Here is a 20,076-nt window from a genome sequence, read left to right as displayed (position 1 = left end):
TGAATAATTATTTTCTGCCAACACAGTGTGCTGTCTTAGAGGGATCCCTACAAGTATATATGAACAGATACAAAGAGCAAATATGAATTTGAAACTGAGCACGGCTCTGCATGTGTGGGTTTTGTTTTGCAGAAATGCAGCCAGTGGGGCTGAACTTTTCTTCTTCTTCCACAGAAGGCAGATTCAGCCTGAGTCAATATTCCAAAAAATCACAGCTCTTCCTTCAGATTCACACAAGGACATACAGGTTTGGGAAACAACCCAGCTCATAATGAAAAACTGCAAAAGAAAGCTCCAACCCAGCTTCCAGGTGACATGGAGAATGAGAGATAATGGAAATACTCTCTTTTCCTCATGTTTGCTGGATGCAGTCAGACCTATTTCTCTTCTCTAAGCAGTTCTTTTTGAAGACATGGCACGTAGGCCCAGGCGTGGGGGCAGACACACCATTAGGAGGGACTGGCACTTAAAATTATCATTGAAACTCATGTTTAATCCTAGAAATTAGAAAGAGAAAATATTTACCCTGTGACTCAGAGATCCAAACGTGCACCATTAACAACTGACAGTGAACAGCCCAGCAAGAGTTTTAAAACACTCAGACTCGACATCATTTGTTCAAATTAAATCTGTCAATGTTTATGAAAAAACATACATTTAAAAATATGCTTTAACAGTGTTTTGTGAGCCACTTGTAAGCCTAAAGAAGGGGCTAACTTCATAGCCAGTGTAATTTGTACTGAATATCCAATCAGCTCTAATTATTAACAGCATGTTACATGTGCATACACAAGCATCTGTCATCCCAGAGGATCCCAAAACATTTTCTAAAGGCAGCACAGTAGTCAGGGCAGGACTCCCCAGGGTGCAGAGCTCCCTCAACGGCTCAAGTGAAGCTCTGCAAAACTTCCGAGGACTGTGTCCCTAAGGTGATGTCTCAACACTGGAAAAGAGCAGCCCATCTCCCAGACGAAGGAGATTTCTTGATGAAGACAGCGGGAAAACCCCTACTTTTCTGTGGAAATGCCCGCTTTGAAGCATCCAGCATGGCAGAAACAGCAGTTTCCCATGTCAGATTCCTATGGGAACCGGGCCCCTAAGCTTTACCCTCTTCTCAGTCACATTTGGATCCTGCCTACAGCAACCAAATTAATAGCTAATAACAATGCCTTCACTCAGCAGATGCACGTGCCATTAACTGAATTCCTTGTCATCACCTTTCACTAACCCTTATTTTATTCAGTCCCTTGGTGCTTAAAGCTTATTTAACCACAACCAAAGTTTGATGGCAGCTTTTACAGCCAAAACCATGACTTAATCCATGCACTCTAAAGTGTCACTCAGGAGAGTGCACAGAAATAGCAATAATAATGAAAAAAACCCAGAATAGCTATTTGGAATGAGTTGATTTCTTTTCATCTCCTTCTTGGTGCTTAAAGCTTATTTAACCACAACCAAAGTTTGATGGCAGCTTCCCCAGCCAAAACCATGACTTAATCCATGCACTCTAAAGTGTCACTCAGGAGAGTGCACAGAAATAGCAATAATAATGAAAAAAACCCAGAATAGCTATTTGGAATGAGTTGATTTCTTTTCATCTCCTTATCTCAGAGTGTCAGCAGATTACACATTTTAGCATCACGCACAGTAATTAGACTTTGGTAACAGCTAATAACAACAATAAGACAAGTTTTCATCGTCATAACACTTCTTCCTCTGCCAATTCAAGCAGCGATCATAATCAATGAAAGCAATCTACAGCAGCTTCTACCCTGTCCTGCAGCTTACAAATTAAAGAAACGCTGTCAGCCAAGAGAACTTTCTTTTTACGTTTTAGAAAGCTAGTGGTAATGGAAAACTTTTCTTATATTTCAAAATAACAAAACACTCTTATTGAATATTTCCCTGATGGGCAGTAAATTCACAGACAACCTTAAGTTTTTTATGTGACCTGGAATTTGAAATGTAATACACGAAAATACACCAATTAGCTACCCTTAAGTAAAATAACTAAGAATCTAATCCATAAGAATTTCTGTCAATCACCATTCAATTCAATTCGAGTTGAAAGGCCTCCATCCATCCAAGATGCTATTTCTGGAATGTGCAGAAATGCACAAGAACAGAGACGCAATCTAAAAGGGTCTAAAGTGGAATGGATATGACAGTAGGTGGTTCACCTTGCAGAGAGGGAAGATGAGACCATGGAGGCTGCTGGCGTGGGGACAGGGCAGCAGAGCCACATGGAGAGCTGAAAGAAGGCAGAGGAGCTGTGTGCAAGGTCAAGCACGAGCTTGAGCATTAATCCTCACGGTACAATGCCAATTGAAGAATGTGGTCCTAAACCGTATATTTCAGTTACTTTAATCTGTAGGTGTTGGCTTTGCTGTAGCTATTATCTTTTTTTGGGAGGAGGAGAATTTGTCTTGCTTTTCTGGTGTGAAGAGATTAGGCCTGGGACTGGGAGTGCATTTGTCTCTCAGGAAAGTACTGAGCAGAGTTCTTGCAGTTCTGAATTTACCGACGCCTACTGTGAGGCATAGTTTTGCAATTATAAAAAAACCCAAGAAACTCAAAAGCCTCTGCGTAGCACAGAGGACCCTGCATGCATGAGAAGTGCACCTGATCTTCAAAGCCACCACTCTGTGTTCACAAGGACTCCATTAACAGCTCACGTTTTAAAAAGCAGTTCGTAGCTTACCGTATTGATGCAAATGGGTATTTTGGGAAAGAGACTTGGAGATAAGCAGCAAAATTAAGCAAGGCCTTGACACGAAGACTTTAAATGTAATTATTAATGTAATTGTTTTCTTTACCGAGATGCAGCTGCTCTTCTCTGCACTGTACAAGAACCAAAACAATTGACCCTTAATTTTAGCAGAAGAGCCTCTGCTCATCTAATCCAGCAACAGTGCTTGTGTCTGATTAGCACAGGATGAATTGATTCCTGGGAGCAGAGCTCCTGCTACAGTGTTTTGTCTGTTCTCTTCCCAGATCACATTCTGCTACAGATTTCTACATTTAGATGACAGATCTGGCTGCTGTCTGTGGGATTCACCTAGCTGCAACTGCACATTGATTAGCAATTGCCTTGAGGAAATTCAGAGTATCCAGGCAACCGGGAGGCGGCCGCAGATACAGCATCTGGATCGGAAGCAAAACATAGGCAAGGAAGGAGATCTCAGAGAAATTAACCTGCAATATATGCAAATCCAATTTGCTTTAAATAGTAGATTCTCTGTCAATTTTTGCAGTTATTAATGGTGAGGTTAACTGACAGATCAGTCTGGGTTTCTTGTTAAATTAGTCAAAATGTTACAATATGCACATTTCAATTTACGTCTGAAATTTAACATATACTCCAATTAGTGTCCTTAGAGGCAATGACAGCATAGCAGAAAGTCACCTACAGATCAAATCCATCTCATTTATTCGGATTTTTCCCATGTCGAGATATCACTAGGTATTGCCACATGCTATTGTTAACACTCATGTACACCTGCGTCCAAGCACATTTTCTGCATGGAAAACTTCTAACGAGCCAAAACAAAGCAAAGATACTTAAAGTAACACATAAGCAGTAAGACTGGGGTAGCATGGGGCACGAGGTGGCTATGGAAGCTCAGGGTGTTTCCTGAACTCAGCTATATTAGAACAACTGTTATATCCACATGCAAATAGATTAAAAAAAAATCATAGGGAACATAAATAAGCACGTGCTTGTGCATGGGATATACAGAGAACACAGGAGAAGCAGCTGGAACACACCCTACCTAGCACAAGGCTTTAGGAATCAAGAAAATGCGATGTTAAGCCATAGCAATATACAACTCTTCTTCTTGCAAATACTGAAATATTTATATATATACCCCCACCACAAGGATGTGTCCCATTAACACCTTGCCTCTCCGGAAGGCGGTGGCATGTGTATCACAGCTCGCAGCGCGGGGCGAGCTCTGCAGTGGAAGGGAAATGGCACGGCTTGCAGAGGCTGGGCTGCCTCCTGGAGCAGAAGGGCTGCCCAGCTGCAAAGGGAGCTGGATAACATCAGCGAGGAGTAGCCAATTCTAGAGACAGTCCCGAGCACATCCAGTACCAAGAAACAGTGCCGAAATGTGCCTGGCTGCCATCTATCAATGGACTACTACGAACAGCCTTCAATACATCAGACCGTGGTTAGAGAGTAAATAATGCCTTAAAATAACCTGAAATCTAACTTAGGAAAAAACCAACCAACTCATCATATCCTTTTTTGCCAGAGCTGTTTGGGAACAACCTCTTCCCCTAAGGTTTGTCTTCTAAGATGCATCGAGAAACAGTGAAAAGCAGGACTGCTAATGAACAATTTCAGACAGAGCTCACACTGGAAAACTTCTTACTGAAATTGCACAGAGAGAAGCCAATCACGGATGCCACAGGAAATTCAAAACCACTCTAAAACCCTATCAGATATTTGAATATTTGCTTTTAGAGAGAGTTACTTAGCTACTACTTTAGCCATTTGTAGAATGAAGCATTGTTATCAGATGATACTTTAGTATAGCAGCACTCATGTTTAACACTGATAATTGTGTACATACACAAGAACGTGTTGTCACCCCCGACCCCAAATTAAAAAAAAAAAAAAAAAAAGCAAAGTAAAACAGCCAAAGATAGAACAGGAATCTTTCTGCAGTGCACAGATGTTAATAAGTGGATATTCGACATGATACATTATAATGGTGCTAAAGGAGCCATTATGATTTATTGAGTCAATCTGTAGTATGGAGACATTAATAAGCGGATCTTATCTTATTAAGTGGAACATGTTGTTCCGCTGCATGGGCATCCCCAGCATCTGCCACCCTTACTCACCCAATTTTCCTGTCATGTTTTGCATGCCACAGACACAGCTCTCATTTCAAGGTTGTACCACGTTGGCCAGACCCACAGGCTGCAAAGACACCAGAAGAGCAGCAAAGAGAATCCAGCCATTTTGCTAAAGCAGCTGGGGGAGCGGGGCTGCTGCAGAGAAACCCAAGGAGAGCTAGCACATCAGATAAATTAGGCTAAAGGCATCTTGATTTGAAGCATGTTGCTGAATACACCTCTCTACTTCAGCTGAAATTCTAACTGCACTATTAAGGTAATTTATTACACTCATTAAGTACTACAATTGGAGACCCTGTCTACAGTAACTAGTTTTATACACTTTAAAAATGTTAGCAAGTCACCCCATTACATCTTAGTCATGAGACTAATGCAGATTACTTATTACTTCTCTTGGCAATCACATAACACTTGTCCTGAGAATGAAAGATGATGCCTTGACAATAATACACTATAATGTAATAACCTTTCACATGTTATAAAGTGCAGCACTTTTTCTTCTGAGGATCACTAAGTGCTGGGCAGGCATGCATTAATACAGCCTCACCAGACCCCGGCGACACAGCCATCCCCATTTAAAATTCAGCCACCATGCTAATGTCCCCGCGCGTCTCTGCACACCACCCATCTCCGCTGCTGCATTCAGCACGGCCCTCTGAAATAGCATCGCTTCTAGTCTCTCCCTCCTATTTGTGATAGCACATATCTGCAGGCACAGGATATCTGCTGAAATATTAATGAAGAGAGAAGTAAGTGTTGTTTTAATATTCTCCAGGCCAGTAACCTGAAGTATAGAGCAGTTACCTGATCTGCCCAGGGCCACTCAGCAGCTGCGGAAGAAATGGGAATAAAACCTAGAAGTTGTGGTTCTGCTCAAAACAGACCTCCCTTGGGGTCCCTGTGAGAGCCTGCAATTCAAATGCAGAAGTAATTGCTAAATAATTAGTAACCTACACAATTACTTCCATGCATCCATCAGTATTTTATGCCCTGAAGGATCGGTCAATAAATGCCTGAGATTACAATTATCATGGTTTCCTATCCACTAGAAGGCCTAGATAATGTGCAGTCTAATAAGATTTTTCCTTCCTAATGAGTATTGTCAATGGGAATTACTAACTGGCTTGAGCGTGTTGCGTGCAGCTCTACCAGCATGCACATGGTGCAAAACCCACCAATGCTGGTGCAGCATCGCAGCTTTGGGCAGGTCTTCCAGGATTTCAGCTCCAGCTCCTGGGTTCATGGGATCAACATGTAGCTTTCATTAGGGGAAAAAAGAACTTTATAGGCTTTATGGTTAAAAAGCAGCATGTTAAAACTGGAACTGAAAACCTCAGGAATTAAGGCTTTCAAACATCCCCTCCCACCTGATCAGGATTTTTGGAGCATTTTGGGTGCAGAACACACCAGAGAGGTGACAGGTGACCAGAAAAGCAGTTGCCATGCCCTCTCTGCATTCACTGGGATGTGAATCAAAAACTGCCCAGAGGAACCTATTTGCAGCGCACCAGAAGAAATAATAATGACACATTATGCAGCCCAGTAGATAGGCAACACCTTTTTTGTCCTATTCAGCTTGCAGTTTCTTGCTTTGCAATTAAAGCACTTTCAAAACCCAGGTTTTTCTTTTAAAACCTGATGCACACTCCTACTCTTTTATGGTTTCCAACTGTTTGCTTCTGCTTGTTCTTTATTCTTTCCAAATCAATAGTATCCGTATCAGCATCAAAGTCCTGTGTATTGCCGCTCTTCTGATGGCTCCCTGTTTCTTAATCTTTCTCCCCAGTTCTCTTCAGTAACTGTTACTAAACAAATGCTTGTGTTACGTGTTCTCCTGCAAGGCTCTTCCCAACGACAGTGCTAGTATCTGGGTGGCTTTATGCCTTCCAGAGGCAAACAAATGTCATCCAGTGACGCCAGAACTTCATCCTGATCATTTGGGTCAGACTTCCTCTCCAGCTGCTGAAACACAGCACAAAAACACAGAGCATCCATCCATCTCCCCCCCATACCACATTCAGATTCTTAGAAATTAAGGGCCAGAAGGCACCTCAGGACCACCCTGACCCCAAACCACCAGCCTGCATGAGCTTGTGGCTGCTGGGCACGTGAAAACTTCCCCATTTGACATCACTACTCTCCATTTCCTAGCATTCCCCTTCCTTCATCTCTAAATCACCTAATTACACTGTAATAAAAAGCAACCCTATTTTTGCAATTGTTTGATTCCTACTCCGTACAATAGGTGGCATTATTAATAATAAAAGCCATGCATTAAAGGTATTATTTTATTGTTCTCCAGAGAGAAATAGAAGATTGTTTCCTTTTGTTGGGTTCCATCCCTCTGGTTTAGAATAAGCCATCACTAGCAGGGTTGGGTTCCATCCCTCATGTTTAGAATAAGCAAAAAAAAAGGCGGCAGCAAAATGCAGCATAAAACAAATTATAATTAATCTAAGACTATAAAGCTGGGCAATAACAAAGACTTGGACATTAGAAGTCTAACTTACTTTGTGGTCTGGGTTTTTTGGCGGATTGGGGTTTTTTTACAGACAAAAATGCTGGTGATTGCAGCATTGAGTCTGAACCACACCATCTCCCAAGATCTAATCAAGATCAACACTGTCTTGATCAATACAGCTGTAAAATAAGATTTCCAAAAAAAGTACAACAAAGCCATTAAAGAAATCTCGGAAGGCAGCAAAATCATTTCTTGAAGCTTTAAGTGAAAAATTAACTTTATTTATTTCACATTACAATCAAATAGTAATGTGTCTTGATGCGTATGTGCACACATGCATCATCATTATTTGCTTTATTCTTATTGATTTTTAGTTCCATGGGCCAGCTCTCCAGAACCACTATGCACCAGCATCACTGATGTCAACGGGGAAAGAGGCTTCTCAGCACTTCTGACAAATTATTCCTTTAAAGTTCAGACGCTTCTATCACCCACAGAAATGAAATACGCATTAGACTTCTGAGAAATCAACCTCATCTTCAGCTACTCAAAAGAGCAACCCATGAAATCTAAACAATTTAGCTGCTACTGCATATAATCACATAAGCAATGAAATGACCATGTTATAACTGTCCCAGATGGGTACAGCATTTCCTGAAAACTAATTCCCAGCAAGTCCCAGGAGCCAGCTTACAGCCAGTTACCCATTTTGTCTTTCCAAGTGGAAAGGTCACCAGAACAAGTACGATCAGGAAGTAATGGCGAGGCAGTTCAGCTGATCTATTTCGAGCACCATGACAAAGAAAACTAATTTAGTGTTATAATTAGAAACATGGAGAGGAAAAAGCTCATTTTGGAGAAGTGCTGCTGCTGGAACGTTAGCATTGGTGCTGATGGAGCTAATCAGCTCTGAGAGGTGGAAGAGTGAAACCAAACTATACATTTAGCATCTTCATGCAAACCAGGTTTGACACTGCAATTGTCTGCAGTTGGGAATAAGTGCGAGGTTTAAAGGTGACCTTACAGAGAGTTTTCAAAGAAGCAGACTAAACAAACAGTGTTTCAGGACTTTTTTTTAGAGCTTGAAAACCAAAACCACATGTCACAATCTTTTTTGTTCATATTTGATGACTACTTTTCAAAGACTATCAGCTATTTGTGTGTAGTTCATGGTTTTAAATGTATTTCATGTTACTTACTAACAGCTGCAAGAATAATGCTTTTTCAACTTCTTGTAATTACAACAAGACCCATTTAACTTCTTGCAAATGGAAATACGCATGAATGAACTGAAGTACACTGGAAGGACTTTCAAACCTGTAACGTGTTTCTTTTCATTGTCTTCTCAAGAGGTACAGTTGAATGTTCTCCAGGGGGGAAATAAATAAATAAATAAATAGCCACCCTAAAAGGAGTTTTCAATTTAAAGGAGATAGAGATTGCAGGTTTAGTTACACAAATCCTATTGTGTATCTAAATATGGCCAATTTGCCTTGCATTTTCCTGGAATTCAAAGCTATCTTTTTCCTGCTTTCACCCTAGTGACATTTCAGTGCTCCTTGGCTGTCTCAGTGCTGTTGTTTGTAAAGCTGTTCTGTAAAAAGGGTCAACACAATGACCCAAGTTAGAAGTAATTATCCAAGAGTAAAGAAGAAGAAAAAAGGCCAAAAGCAGTGCATCATGTAGCTGCATAGTGAGACACAATTGGGTGATGAAGGATGTGTATTTAGGGAAGATGAAGGGAAAGCGAGACAGCAGGAGGGAAGAAAAAGTGACCAAGGAGATGGGCTATAGCAGATACAAAGAAAAGATGCATTTTCATTCACTGCCAAGCTGTCTTCCCTCACTATTTCTTTACCGGATTTCATACTGGATTTTCCTGGCGTACGGATGTTAATCTTTTGAGGTAGTTAACTTGAAGGGAAAAGACAAAAGCACAGCAATATTGGAATTCCTTCTCTCAGGGTACCCAGAGAAAAGAGAAGTAGAGCACTAGGATGGAAAGTGAGGTCCTAACTCAAGCTGGCTAAGACAAGCACGGGTTTTGCAAGCCTGGTGTCCTACCACGGTTATTTGAAGTGCTTTTTCACTGCCCACAGCTCCATACCTTCGTAAGTTCCTACTTCCAGAAGAGTCCCACTTCGCTCCAACTCCAGAAACTCCTCCACAGTCAGAAAGTTATAGTCCACACCAGGCACTTCTCCTTCTCTTGGAGGACGGGTTGTGCCTGAAAGGAAAAATTAGCACGTTAATATAGTTGTTTTCTTACCAAGACTTAAAAGGGACAATAAAAAATGATCATAAAGATCCAACAGTATCTCTAAAATACAATTCGGTGAGCTACACATAGAGCAGTGTCTAAAGTTCAGCTAGAAGTTAGGAATCCACATAAAAACAAGACGAGACATAGATCACAGGTTGAGCTGGCAGTACCAGTTGTTCCACCCAACAACAATGTTTTTGATATTCCCAGAAAGACCCTCTGGCAAAGAAATCTCTCATATCACATGCAGAAACACAGCTGGAAGAGTTTGGTATCTGGGAATATGCCAGCAACTACCTTCCTGCCATTAGCACAGTCTCTCATACTTCAACTTCACTAAAATTGCAATCTGTATTCTCAGATAAGGCAACTTCTTTCTAGCTTCCACTATTTCTGTGTCACTTTATCTCACCAAATATTCTTTCACATCATAAAGATCTTTTCTCCCTTATTTCTTAATATTTTATCTCTATTTATGCTATTAGTTTTTATTCAATGTTAAAAAGTACTGCGAGACAATTTTGATGCACTGTTCACACGTGCTCACTAGACAACCTTCAAACTCTTCTCATGGAAGTTCACCTATAAGCTCGTTCCAGTTCAAGAAATACTTTTTCTTTTGAGTAATAATTCACACTGAATCTCTCTCTAGCACTCAACAATTTAAATAGTACCCATGGAGAACGGGGCTCTGATCACTGCTACTCTGCCAGCTCTGAAACCCTTCTCCCTTCTGACCAATTTACAGCCCTTTGAAGCATGGTATAAGATGAGTCATTTCATGACTTTTTGCTAAGATGGCTTGGGCCACTGCATTTTAGGTCACTGAGCACAGCTTAATTGATTAGGATCAATTTCTGTTCACTAGCCTTTATTTTCCACGTCTCCGGAGGCTAGGAGATGGCTGGATTCTGTACATCTGAGATTAAATATAAATGACAGATTTACAGATGGTACAGGAAACTGAACTAGAAGAAAAACTTTTTGCTAAGATGGCTTGGGCCACTGCATTTTAGGTCACTGAGCACAGCTTAATTGATTAGGATCAATTTCTGTTCACTAGCCTTTATTTTCCACGACTCCGGAGGCTAGGAGATGGCTGGATTCTGTACATCTGAGATTAAATATAAATGACAGATTTACAGATGGTACAGGAAACTGAACTTTAGAAGAAAAGAGCAGCGTTAGAGAGTTGGAGGTGTCCGAGTGCTGTGGCCACAACCAATCTGCTGGCTTGGGAATAATACCTTTAGAGATATGGAAACCATACCTAACATTTAATGAAGCATGATTCCTCACTTCTGTGGGACTCTTCCGGCCCCTGGGCAGTGCCTTCTCAGTGCATACAATTTCTTAAACCCTCTATAAAAGGACTGAAGAAAGTATAAAGAAGCTGAGCTTCTGGAAACTAATTGGGAAGATTCCAGCTCTCAGAAGTTGAAAGAGCATAAATTTACCATGCCTGCATCTGGCAAATGTTTTCCTCAAGTGCCAGGGAAGCGGAAAGTCTGCTTATGCCCTATTCATCTGAGAGACTGTTCAAGAGGTCAGTCTTGACAGTGTGATACCCTTGAAAGACTATCACTAGATTAATTTCCTTGATAGACATCCACTTTCTCGAACATCCTCCATTTCTTGTTTCAAAATAGAAACTCTCTCTCTTTTTTTATTATTTACCATCAGCCTTCAGATAGTCTATAAATTCCTGTGCTTTTTCTATCATTCCTTCTCTTGGAGCTGTGTGAATGAGGAGGAAAAGCAAAAAGGGGATGGAAATGATGATGGATATCTTCACCCTACTAGCAGAATTACTCTTTCCTATTTGAAAGGATTCAATTTTGCATTCTTTGTATTCTTGAATCCTTACAGTTAGACTACAATGGTTTTTACCACGTAGTTTGTAACAGAGGACAGATGTCTTTCACAGATTTAGACCAGAGAAATACTGGAACTGCACCACATGCCTCTCTCTGCCTGAGCATCTGCATTTCTATCTAAAGGCAGGCAGCGAGGCTGAGTGGGCAATGCCCACGCAGGTCCCTCCCTGGCATGCAAGGCGCATGCAGGCACCCAGGATGAAGTGGCACAGCTTGGACGCAGCACCTCCTCCCTGAGCATCAACATCGCTGTCGATGTTCAGGCTGTGAGGACCCTCGCCAGGGCATCGTGGTTCCTGCCCCCTGCCAGGTTCCCCTAAACCAGGCCCACAAGAGGTACGGAGGAAGAATGAAAAGCTTCAGCAATAAGTATGTCCAAGGATGTGCTGGAGCTGTCCCATGCCTGGAGCACGATGGAAGTGAGAATTAAACTCTGTAGTGTGCCTTGTCCAATGCATCAGTCAAACATCACCCTGAGCCATGCGGCACGCAAGCCGAATGACAAAGATTGGGACATACTTTTTCCCAGTAACTGACAACACGCATTCATGAGACACAAAGATCAGGGGACTTCAGGATTCATTTTACTTTATCTTTTAAAGCCGCCTTCTTTTCTTTATCTATATCTTCCCACAGAAAGTATTTATTAATCTTTTTTTTTTCCTTCTGAATTTTTATAGCAGTGAAATTGCAGTCAGCAGTTTACTAGTGCTGGCTGCCTATTTGACATGACAATTATATCTCTGCCATAATTCCTCCTAGCCATTTTAATGGATCTATTTGTTTCATCTCAGTGTTCTTAATTTCCTGAATATGTTCAAGGCGAAAAATCGCAGATGTGCTTGCTATCAGCACGATTGCCTGCAACACACGCTGAATGCATTAGAAACACCAAGTCACCGCGTAAAAGAAAAACATTACATCACAGAGATAACATTTGTCACCTCGCGTCGGTCTCCAGCAACAAACAGAGGGAAAATAAAAACTACACTGGTTAGGATATCTTATCTGGGCGAAGGCGAAAAACCCAACAAGTTTCCATGTTGCTGTCTAGAGCAAAGATGGCTTGCAGATGCTCGGGCTGTTATCCTGCTTCACATCTGAGCAAGTGTTAGTGAATGCAATTCAGAAAGGCAGGGGAAAGGGAAAACCCGCCTCCGTTTTTCTTGTAGCAGAATGACAGGCTGCCGGCTGGACACACGCCTGGCAGATGGCATTTCAAAGAGTTTTCATGAACCATCTGGGATGTGTACAATGATTACAAACCACACTTACAACAAAGCCAGAAGGGTTGCTTCACAAGGGGGTGGGGGGAGAGGGCGGGCGGAAAGAAAGGGAGAAAGAAAAGAAAACCAAGAGGCGCGTAAGCAAACTCGATGACTTTTCTCAGGCACAGGACGCTAAGAATAATCAGCACCTTCCACCCCGAGCCCTTCCACAGCCTGAAACAACTGCTCGACTACTGTGCAGCATGTGTGTGCACAGCCGAACACCATCGCAGGCTGCAAGCTACCGTTGGAGCTTTCTGCTGATAAACTCCAAATTGTAATTAAGTCTCCCATCATTAATGTGACTTAATTATGTACAAAGCATAGTGTGTGTGTGTCCTCCCTCCCCCTTTAAATTGCATTTCAGCATCCTTAACACAGGATGGTCATCACTGAAGGAGAGGGCTATGGAGATGACTGTACGTTTTATCAGAGCTAATAGCAGATCAGACCACTGCTAATGGCAGAATTAATTGAGCACAATGAGTGCTGTAGATGGCCCAAACAGGAGTTAAGATACTCCACTAGAACAGGCGAGCCAATCATATTTAAATGTGTTAACCTGCCTGCCATGTTTGCACTGAAATATTAAGTGGCATCAAATCTTATTGCCATTAGATAGCAATTTAACTAATTAATTTGAGCTATGCCCCACTGTGTGACTAGCTCAGATTTGCTAATGCTGCAACAAGAAGGAACTGGAGGAGCAACCGAGTGGTTACCGACTCCTTCTGCACATTTAATGGTTCATAAACTTTCACTATTATTTGGCTAGAATGTCCCACAACGTATAGAACTAGTTAGAGACATTAAATTCACAGGGGAATTGCTCAAACCTTCTGCAACCACAGCAGACTTAAGAAAATAAATAAATAAAAATAAGGTGAGCATTGCAGGTTTTACCTTCTCTCTTGGTCTGGGGAGGTAAAACTACATATAACATGGGTGGCTCAGATGCTAGGTGAAACGTTTGCCCGGCTGTTGGTTTGGTTACCACATCCAAGCTAGCTGCATCCTAGTTTATTCATGCACCACTAATGCTTGGGCCATAGAAGAGGGATCTCACCATGGGCTGGACACCCCGCCTGAGAAATTGCTTACAGACACAGGTGAGTTTGCCCATGCAGAGCCCAGTGCTGTACTTAAGCTAACTAAATTAAAGTTTGTCATCCATGCCTAGAATAACTGGACTGTGGCTCAGATGTACTGATGACTATGAACTATTATTCTGAATAATTTAAGTGCCCATTTAAAAGACAAATAGCTGCTGCTGTTGTGTTGCCTATCAACCATGCTGACAATTACCCAACATGAGCCGCAATTATAGTATGGCCAGATTGTTAATATGTGATTCAGGGGCTGTTTAGCTCCTTATCAATCTACCAGGGCCTCATGTTAAGCTGTTAATAGCCACTGATGCCCCGCTGCTAAATTAATCAGAATCTTTGCTTATTGTAAAGACTTCAAAGGGGCCGTAGTCACTTCAATTACTTTCTTGTTAAAACAACAAAAAAAACCCAGTTCCTGAGCAGTAATTCTGTTACCATGCACCAAAACAGCCCCTAGCAAGTCATTTAGAAGTTGACTTCTCAAGTGCAGAACACCTACATCGCCCATTTGCAAAGCAATGATTTCTGCAAACTCCTTATCTGATTCCACTGGCTGGCAATGATAATCTGGTGAGCCACCAAAATATATCTGATCAAGCCACAACTCATTTGCTTCTCATCTGCACTGACCAGCTTCTCTTAAAATGACAGATAATGTGGGAGTTGTACGCTCAGAGTAATGATATAGTTGCTACAACCATATTTTATACAAACTCAAGTCACTGGTGGTTACCACAGGTGAATGGAACTGTAGTAAATAAGGTTTTAACGTGAAGCGTACAGGGATGCTACTGACTCCCGAAGCTGCAACGCCAAGCACTGTTGCGGGGGTTTGCTGAGAGGCTGTTTGCAGGCGGGTTAGAAGGAAGGATGCTGTTCTTGCCATTGCTCTTGAAGACTGGTATTTTTCTTCATTCAGCAAGAAGAAGAGACTGCTTTCATCACCTACACTGAAAAAATCTTCAGCTGCCAAGGAAGAAACATATTAGGAAAACAGCCCCTCTTCCCTCTGCACAGTGTTTAGAGGTCACCTTCTTCCCTCATGTCACAGGATAATTTGGAGAGCCTCCTTTGGCTCTCCTGCATCTGTCACCTATGGTGCCAGATAACTGGAAGGCAGGACAAACTCCACATAGCTGCTAATGGCAAGTGGAGAAGGGAAAAGACACAGAAAACCTGGTCTGTCTCCAGAAGAGGCGACTTGATTAGCAGCCAAGCTTAAGGCAGAACCTACCTGCATCACAGTATTAGAAATAGCCTTATCTACATTAACAAAAACTAAAGTGTAACCTACCTGTAAGAAAACACTGTACACAGAACTACTTCATCGTATTGACTTCTGGGGTTATCCAAACTTAAGACTACTGATTGGGTTTTTTCAACAGCAGTTGTAGGAATTGTATTTGGACGCTGTTATGCTCTCTATTACACACGTGTGTGTCCCCACTTGAGTATGGTAAGGAGTAAGGGGTAATTTATAGTTGTAACTACATGAAGATATGGAAGTTTCAGAGCGGTCTAGTCTGTTACAAACCAAACATGCTTGACTTATAAATAAAACTTGCTCCTGAAACTTGAAACTCAGGAAGCTCATTCTGGGATTTTAAATGTTGCCTGTCCCTTCTCTAGCCAGTGACTTGATACCTATAAACCACAAGAACGTGACAAGCATTCAAAGTGTCTCAGTGGTGGAGTAGAAATTCAGTCCAAAGGAGAATGTGGTCTGTCGCTAGAAATTAATTCACGGCTCTGTTAATGATGCATGTGCAGGAACAGATGTTGATTGACTCTTCCTGGCCACACAGATAACTGCAGTACTAAAAGCAAATTTCTGTCACTGTGGTCAGCAGGAATGACTGATTAAACCCAGAAAACAGCTGGCCAAGACAAACCTGTCTTTCTACAGACACATTTCAGAGAGAAACGCATTTCGTGGTTGTGGTCTAAAGTCATTTTTCTTCTACAGGGGGAGATGGAAGGGATTTGTACAAAGAGGTCATTATCTCCTTCTGCTCCCACCAGCCTTTCCAGCAACACTAAGTGGCCTAAGCTGGATCCCACAGCAGCAGTTTGTGAGGATCCCCTCTTGCTCAAAGGACTGTGCCAGCCACGCACACGAGCAATGGCAGGTCAACCCTCAGGGCATGTAAAAGCCGCTCTCCCTTTTTCTGAGGCGCCATGTCCAGTTGCATCTCTCTGGCCTTTTTCTCAAAGATGTACTGACTGCCTGGAGCCTTCCTGGATAAATGATTCAGCCAAGCCGCGCAGCAACAGCTCGGAGTTTGTATACCCTCCAGGCAGCAAGTTATTTTTGTCCCTTTTAAATCTACTATTTTTGGTATTCCTGTGGCCTTCACTGCGACCAAATAAGAACATTGATAATCTTCAACACATAATTTATCCTTATAGCGTTTCGAGGTAGAGAAAGTGAGTTTGTTTCCGGTTTATAGCAGAAGATCAGCCAGACCCAGGCTCTCAAAGGACTTCAGGAGCCTCATTCTAGACAAATCAATGGGATTCAGGAAACCCTACAGATGAGGATCAGGGTCTAACAGATTAAAAGGGACAAAAATAACTTGCTGCTGCGTTGGGGCTTTGCAAGCTCATTTGTATGTGTCATGAGACACCATGCCGTGGCTACACAAAGCCAATTCAGCATGAGGGGGTTCGCTCTCGACTGTAATATCAATTTAAAAGAAACTGATAATTACCTGATGACTAGAAGAAGTAAGGGTACAAAACCTGCCACACTCCCCAACACAGCCACTTAAAAAAGACCTGTTTAAGGATCTATGCCAAATATTCAAATACAGCAGCACCTCCCTGACCTGGGAAAGTACCACCGATGGTACTACTGCAGTGTGGCAGTTGCTAATGCAGTTCCAACCTCTTCATGTGTCCTTCAGAGCATTCATTTGCTTTGTCCTAAGGAAAAAAGAGTATTCTGGCATCAAATCAAACATAAATAATATATGTTCTTGGGTTCACAATAACAGCAGCTCGCCTTCTGAATCCCTCTCTTTGAGTGATTGCTGTTACCTCAGCAGACACCTGCAGCCGAATCCCTCTCATTTCCCACGAGGTGGGACACCCACCAAGAAGATTAAACTTCATGAACTAATGAGTTTGCCATTAATCCTGCGTTCATGGAGTTCAACAGCATGACATCCACTAATTTAAATTGTGAATTACTGATGAAAAAGCAAACTACGTACCTCCTTGGCGAGAAGACCTTAGCTGTAACTATGCACAATTTTATTCTAATATATGGATTAGTGTAATAAAGTGTAATTTTATAAATCAATAAAGCTGTAGTAACAAGATTGAGCTGTAGTGTTCTGCTTTTAAATATTGGCACAGAAATGAATTAAAATTGCCATTTGTGTAAGTGTGTATGTGACTTATGGGAAGTGAAATTAGCTGAAAGTAAATTAACAGGGTGATTATATACTTGCATTTATATTCAGTTTCTCTCACATATACATTTTTAGAAGTCTAGATAATGCTACAACCATGACACACACCTTTATTTCAAAAGGACTACCTTTCTTCTACGTAAAAATTGTCATAGTTACTTTCAGTAGAAATTTTGTCTATCTTGGAAAAGGCTACAGCTGAAGATGGTAAATTAAATAGATACACTGGATAATTACAGAGCACCCTTATTAGCTGATTATTTTTAATCCTGTAGATCATTCACTCCAGACTATCTCAACCCAAAACTAACCTGATCCCTGTAGCGCTTGCTCAGGGCTGCCCCACATCAGCCATCTCAAGCCTTACCATGCAGAGGCACAGCAGCGCTCTACGCTGCACGCCCAGAGCAGCTATGGAAAAGCACAACGCGGATTAAGATGACTATTCCATACAAATATGCACATCTGTATTAAGTACAACAGGCCAAAGGTGGGGCGGGGTGTGTGTGAGTGCTTAAAATCTACTTTGAAATACATCACAGGAGACCTGGGATGTAGGGTCGCTCCCACGCAAACAGCACTTTCAAGCAAATACCTCACAGTCTTATTTATACTCTCACATTATAGGAAGTAGTTTATCTGGAGGTACAACATATCTTCCTTTATATCTGCCTTTTTCATGGCTACTTGCAAAGCTACCTGATTTCTACAAATTGCCAAAGAGAAGGTGTAGCCCAGCCTGAGAGTTTCACAAGTCAAGGGCTAGCATTAAAACCAAGCTGTGAACTGGTCAGTAGAGGCACTCAGCTGCTGAGAAACAAACCACCCATCAGCTCCCTGTCATGTCTGGCAGAGTGGCTGAGCTTAAGATAGCGTAGTATTAAAAATTGGTTTTCATTAACTATTGGATCTCCATGTGGCTTGGTACACGTTTTGAGTAGGTCATATTTGAGTAGAATAATAGAATAGGCAATAAATAAAACACTCTGAAACCTTTTGCTTAATGTTAGAGACAGAAAACTGGGAGGAGAGGGCTTTGGGAAAGATGAGGGGCCAAGACAGCACTCGGGACTGAGTGTACTGCAAACCCTCGGAAGATGAATTGCCAAGTCACAGAGCAAAAAGAGACAGAAAACCATGCAAGTCAGATAAGCTGAGTTCACTGGCTTTTCAGGAAAACTTAAGGGGTTTGTAAACATTGCACAATCCTTTTCACCCACCATGAAGTACTGGAGGAATTTCCCAATTTGGTGGAAGACATGCAGTGGAGTCTTGAAGCAGAAATACACTGAACAAGAACACAACGGACAGTTTTATCTTGGGTTTTTAAAATAAAAAAAAAACAAAACACAAAAACTTGTTTGGGCAATGTATGTGACTACTCTAACCAAAGGAATAACAAAAAAACCACATCAGAAACTACTGTTAGCCATATATGTGTAAATTTGTCTCTCAGTGAGATTAGCAGTACATCTTCCCAGGAGCAAGATTGCCTGTTTGTTCCCCACAATGACATTACTACACAAGCTGCCACAATTCTTGGAAGGAAGAAACTTCTTTCTTTTCTTTAAAACTTGGATACAAAAAATTTTAATCTCCCCAAAACAAGGTATCCTATTTTCTATTCTACTTCAGGGCTTCAGTCACGCCCTATGAACAGATATTGTAATTAAGCTTGTAATAAACCGATTATCCAACACAGACCAAACACCTGCAGTATTTCAATTCAGTTTTTATTAAAAAACAATGTTTGCTTTTGACACCTGCATACGTACGTGCACATATGTCCATGAAAAGATATTCCACACTTTAAAGCTGTAGTAATAAATAGGAGATTATTTGATGTCCGCTAGCTCAACTGCTTCAACAAAGATTACTTACCCCCCTTGCTGTTTGTCTTCCAAAGCTGTTTGTACTGCCGAGGTAAGTACAACACAATGTGGGTCATCCCTGGTTGGGTGTGATATAAAACTCTTTCTGTTGACTTTAATTGCCCTTCTAGCAGACCTTTAATTTGCAGTTAAAAGTCTTAATAAAACACCTCACCTAACAGCATGTGCCTAAAACTAGATCAGTTCATTAGTCTAATCTCTGTAAAATTCCACCATAGAAAGACAGAGTCATACAAAACCTACACATTTATCTCTGAGGCATTGCCTGAAGTTTGTTTCAGTGACCACATCCAGTCTACTGAAAAGAGAGACTGAGAGAGAGGGTTTTTTTAAAAACAGAACACCATTCCATCACACTTCCACAGGACATCAAACCAGTCTTTTTCCCTGAACAACATACACTGGAGATACTGTCTCCACGGTATACTTTCTCCCCCTAGCCCAGGGCCACGAAATGCTATAAACCTAATGGACTTCCAACTGCGATAACCTCATCACACTCTCAGAAAGCCACGAGTCTCCTGTGGCTCTTCAGTTTTTGGCTCTGCCCGCTCACCAACCCTTGGTTCAGATGGGTCTTGTTCCCTGACAAATCCTCCCTGACCTTTGCTTAGTAGTTTTCCAGCTTCATATTCAATACTGACCAATAAATGCGAACATATCAGATATAGCAAGAAGTATGCAGATTATAAAAACACGCAGTTATGAAGCCATATGGATGCACTTACTGTAAAACTCAAGGGAAGGACTAGAACAGACAGCAAATCTACCCAGCAATATGTGCATTTAGGCACTATTCCCTACAGATCCTGTCCCTTAATTTTACCTGTTCTTAACTGCTACCAATTTCTGTATTTTTTTTCAGTAGCTCTGTATGCACAGCACGCTTTAGTTCTTCATGACTGCTAACGCTTTAGCTGG

At 41.6% G+C, this 20,076-nt stretch overlaps 1 protein-coding gene across 1 annotated transcript in view; it reads right to left on the bottom strand.

The window, feature by feature from the left end:
• Nucleotides 1–20,076, bottom strand: part of MAGI1 (membrane associated guanylate kinase, WW and PDZ domain containing 1) — a 322,237-nt gene that overhangs the window by 84,046 nt on the left and 218,115 nt on the right. Inside the window, exon 3 of the mRNA XM_009284383.2 lies at nt 9,438–9,557. Within this exon, the coding sequence (XP_009282658.1) occupies nt 9,438–9,557 (120 nt within the window). The remainder of the gene's footprint in view (nt 1–9,437; nt 9,558–20,076) is intronic.

The sequence above is a fragment of the Aptenodytes forsteri genome, unplaced genomic scaffold, assembly GCF_000699145.1.
Source record: "Aptenodytes forsteri isolate BGI_AS27 unplaced genomic scaffold, ASM69914v1 Scaffold53, whole genome shotgun sequence".
NCBI lineage: Eukaryota > Metazoa > Chordata > Aves > Sphenisciformes > Spheniscidae > Aptenodytes > Aptenodytes forsteri.
The sequence above is the reverse complement of the archived record's forward strand: the minus strand, read 5'-3'. Positions and strand labels throughout refer to the sequence as shown.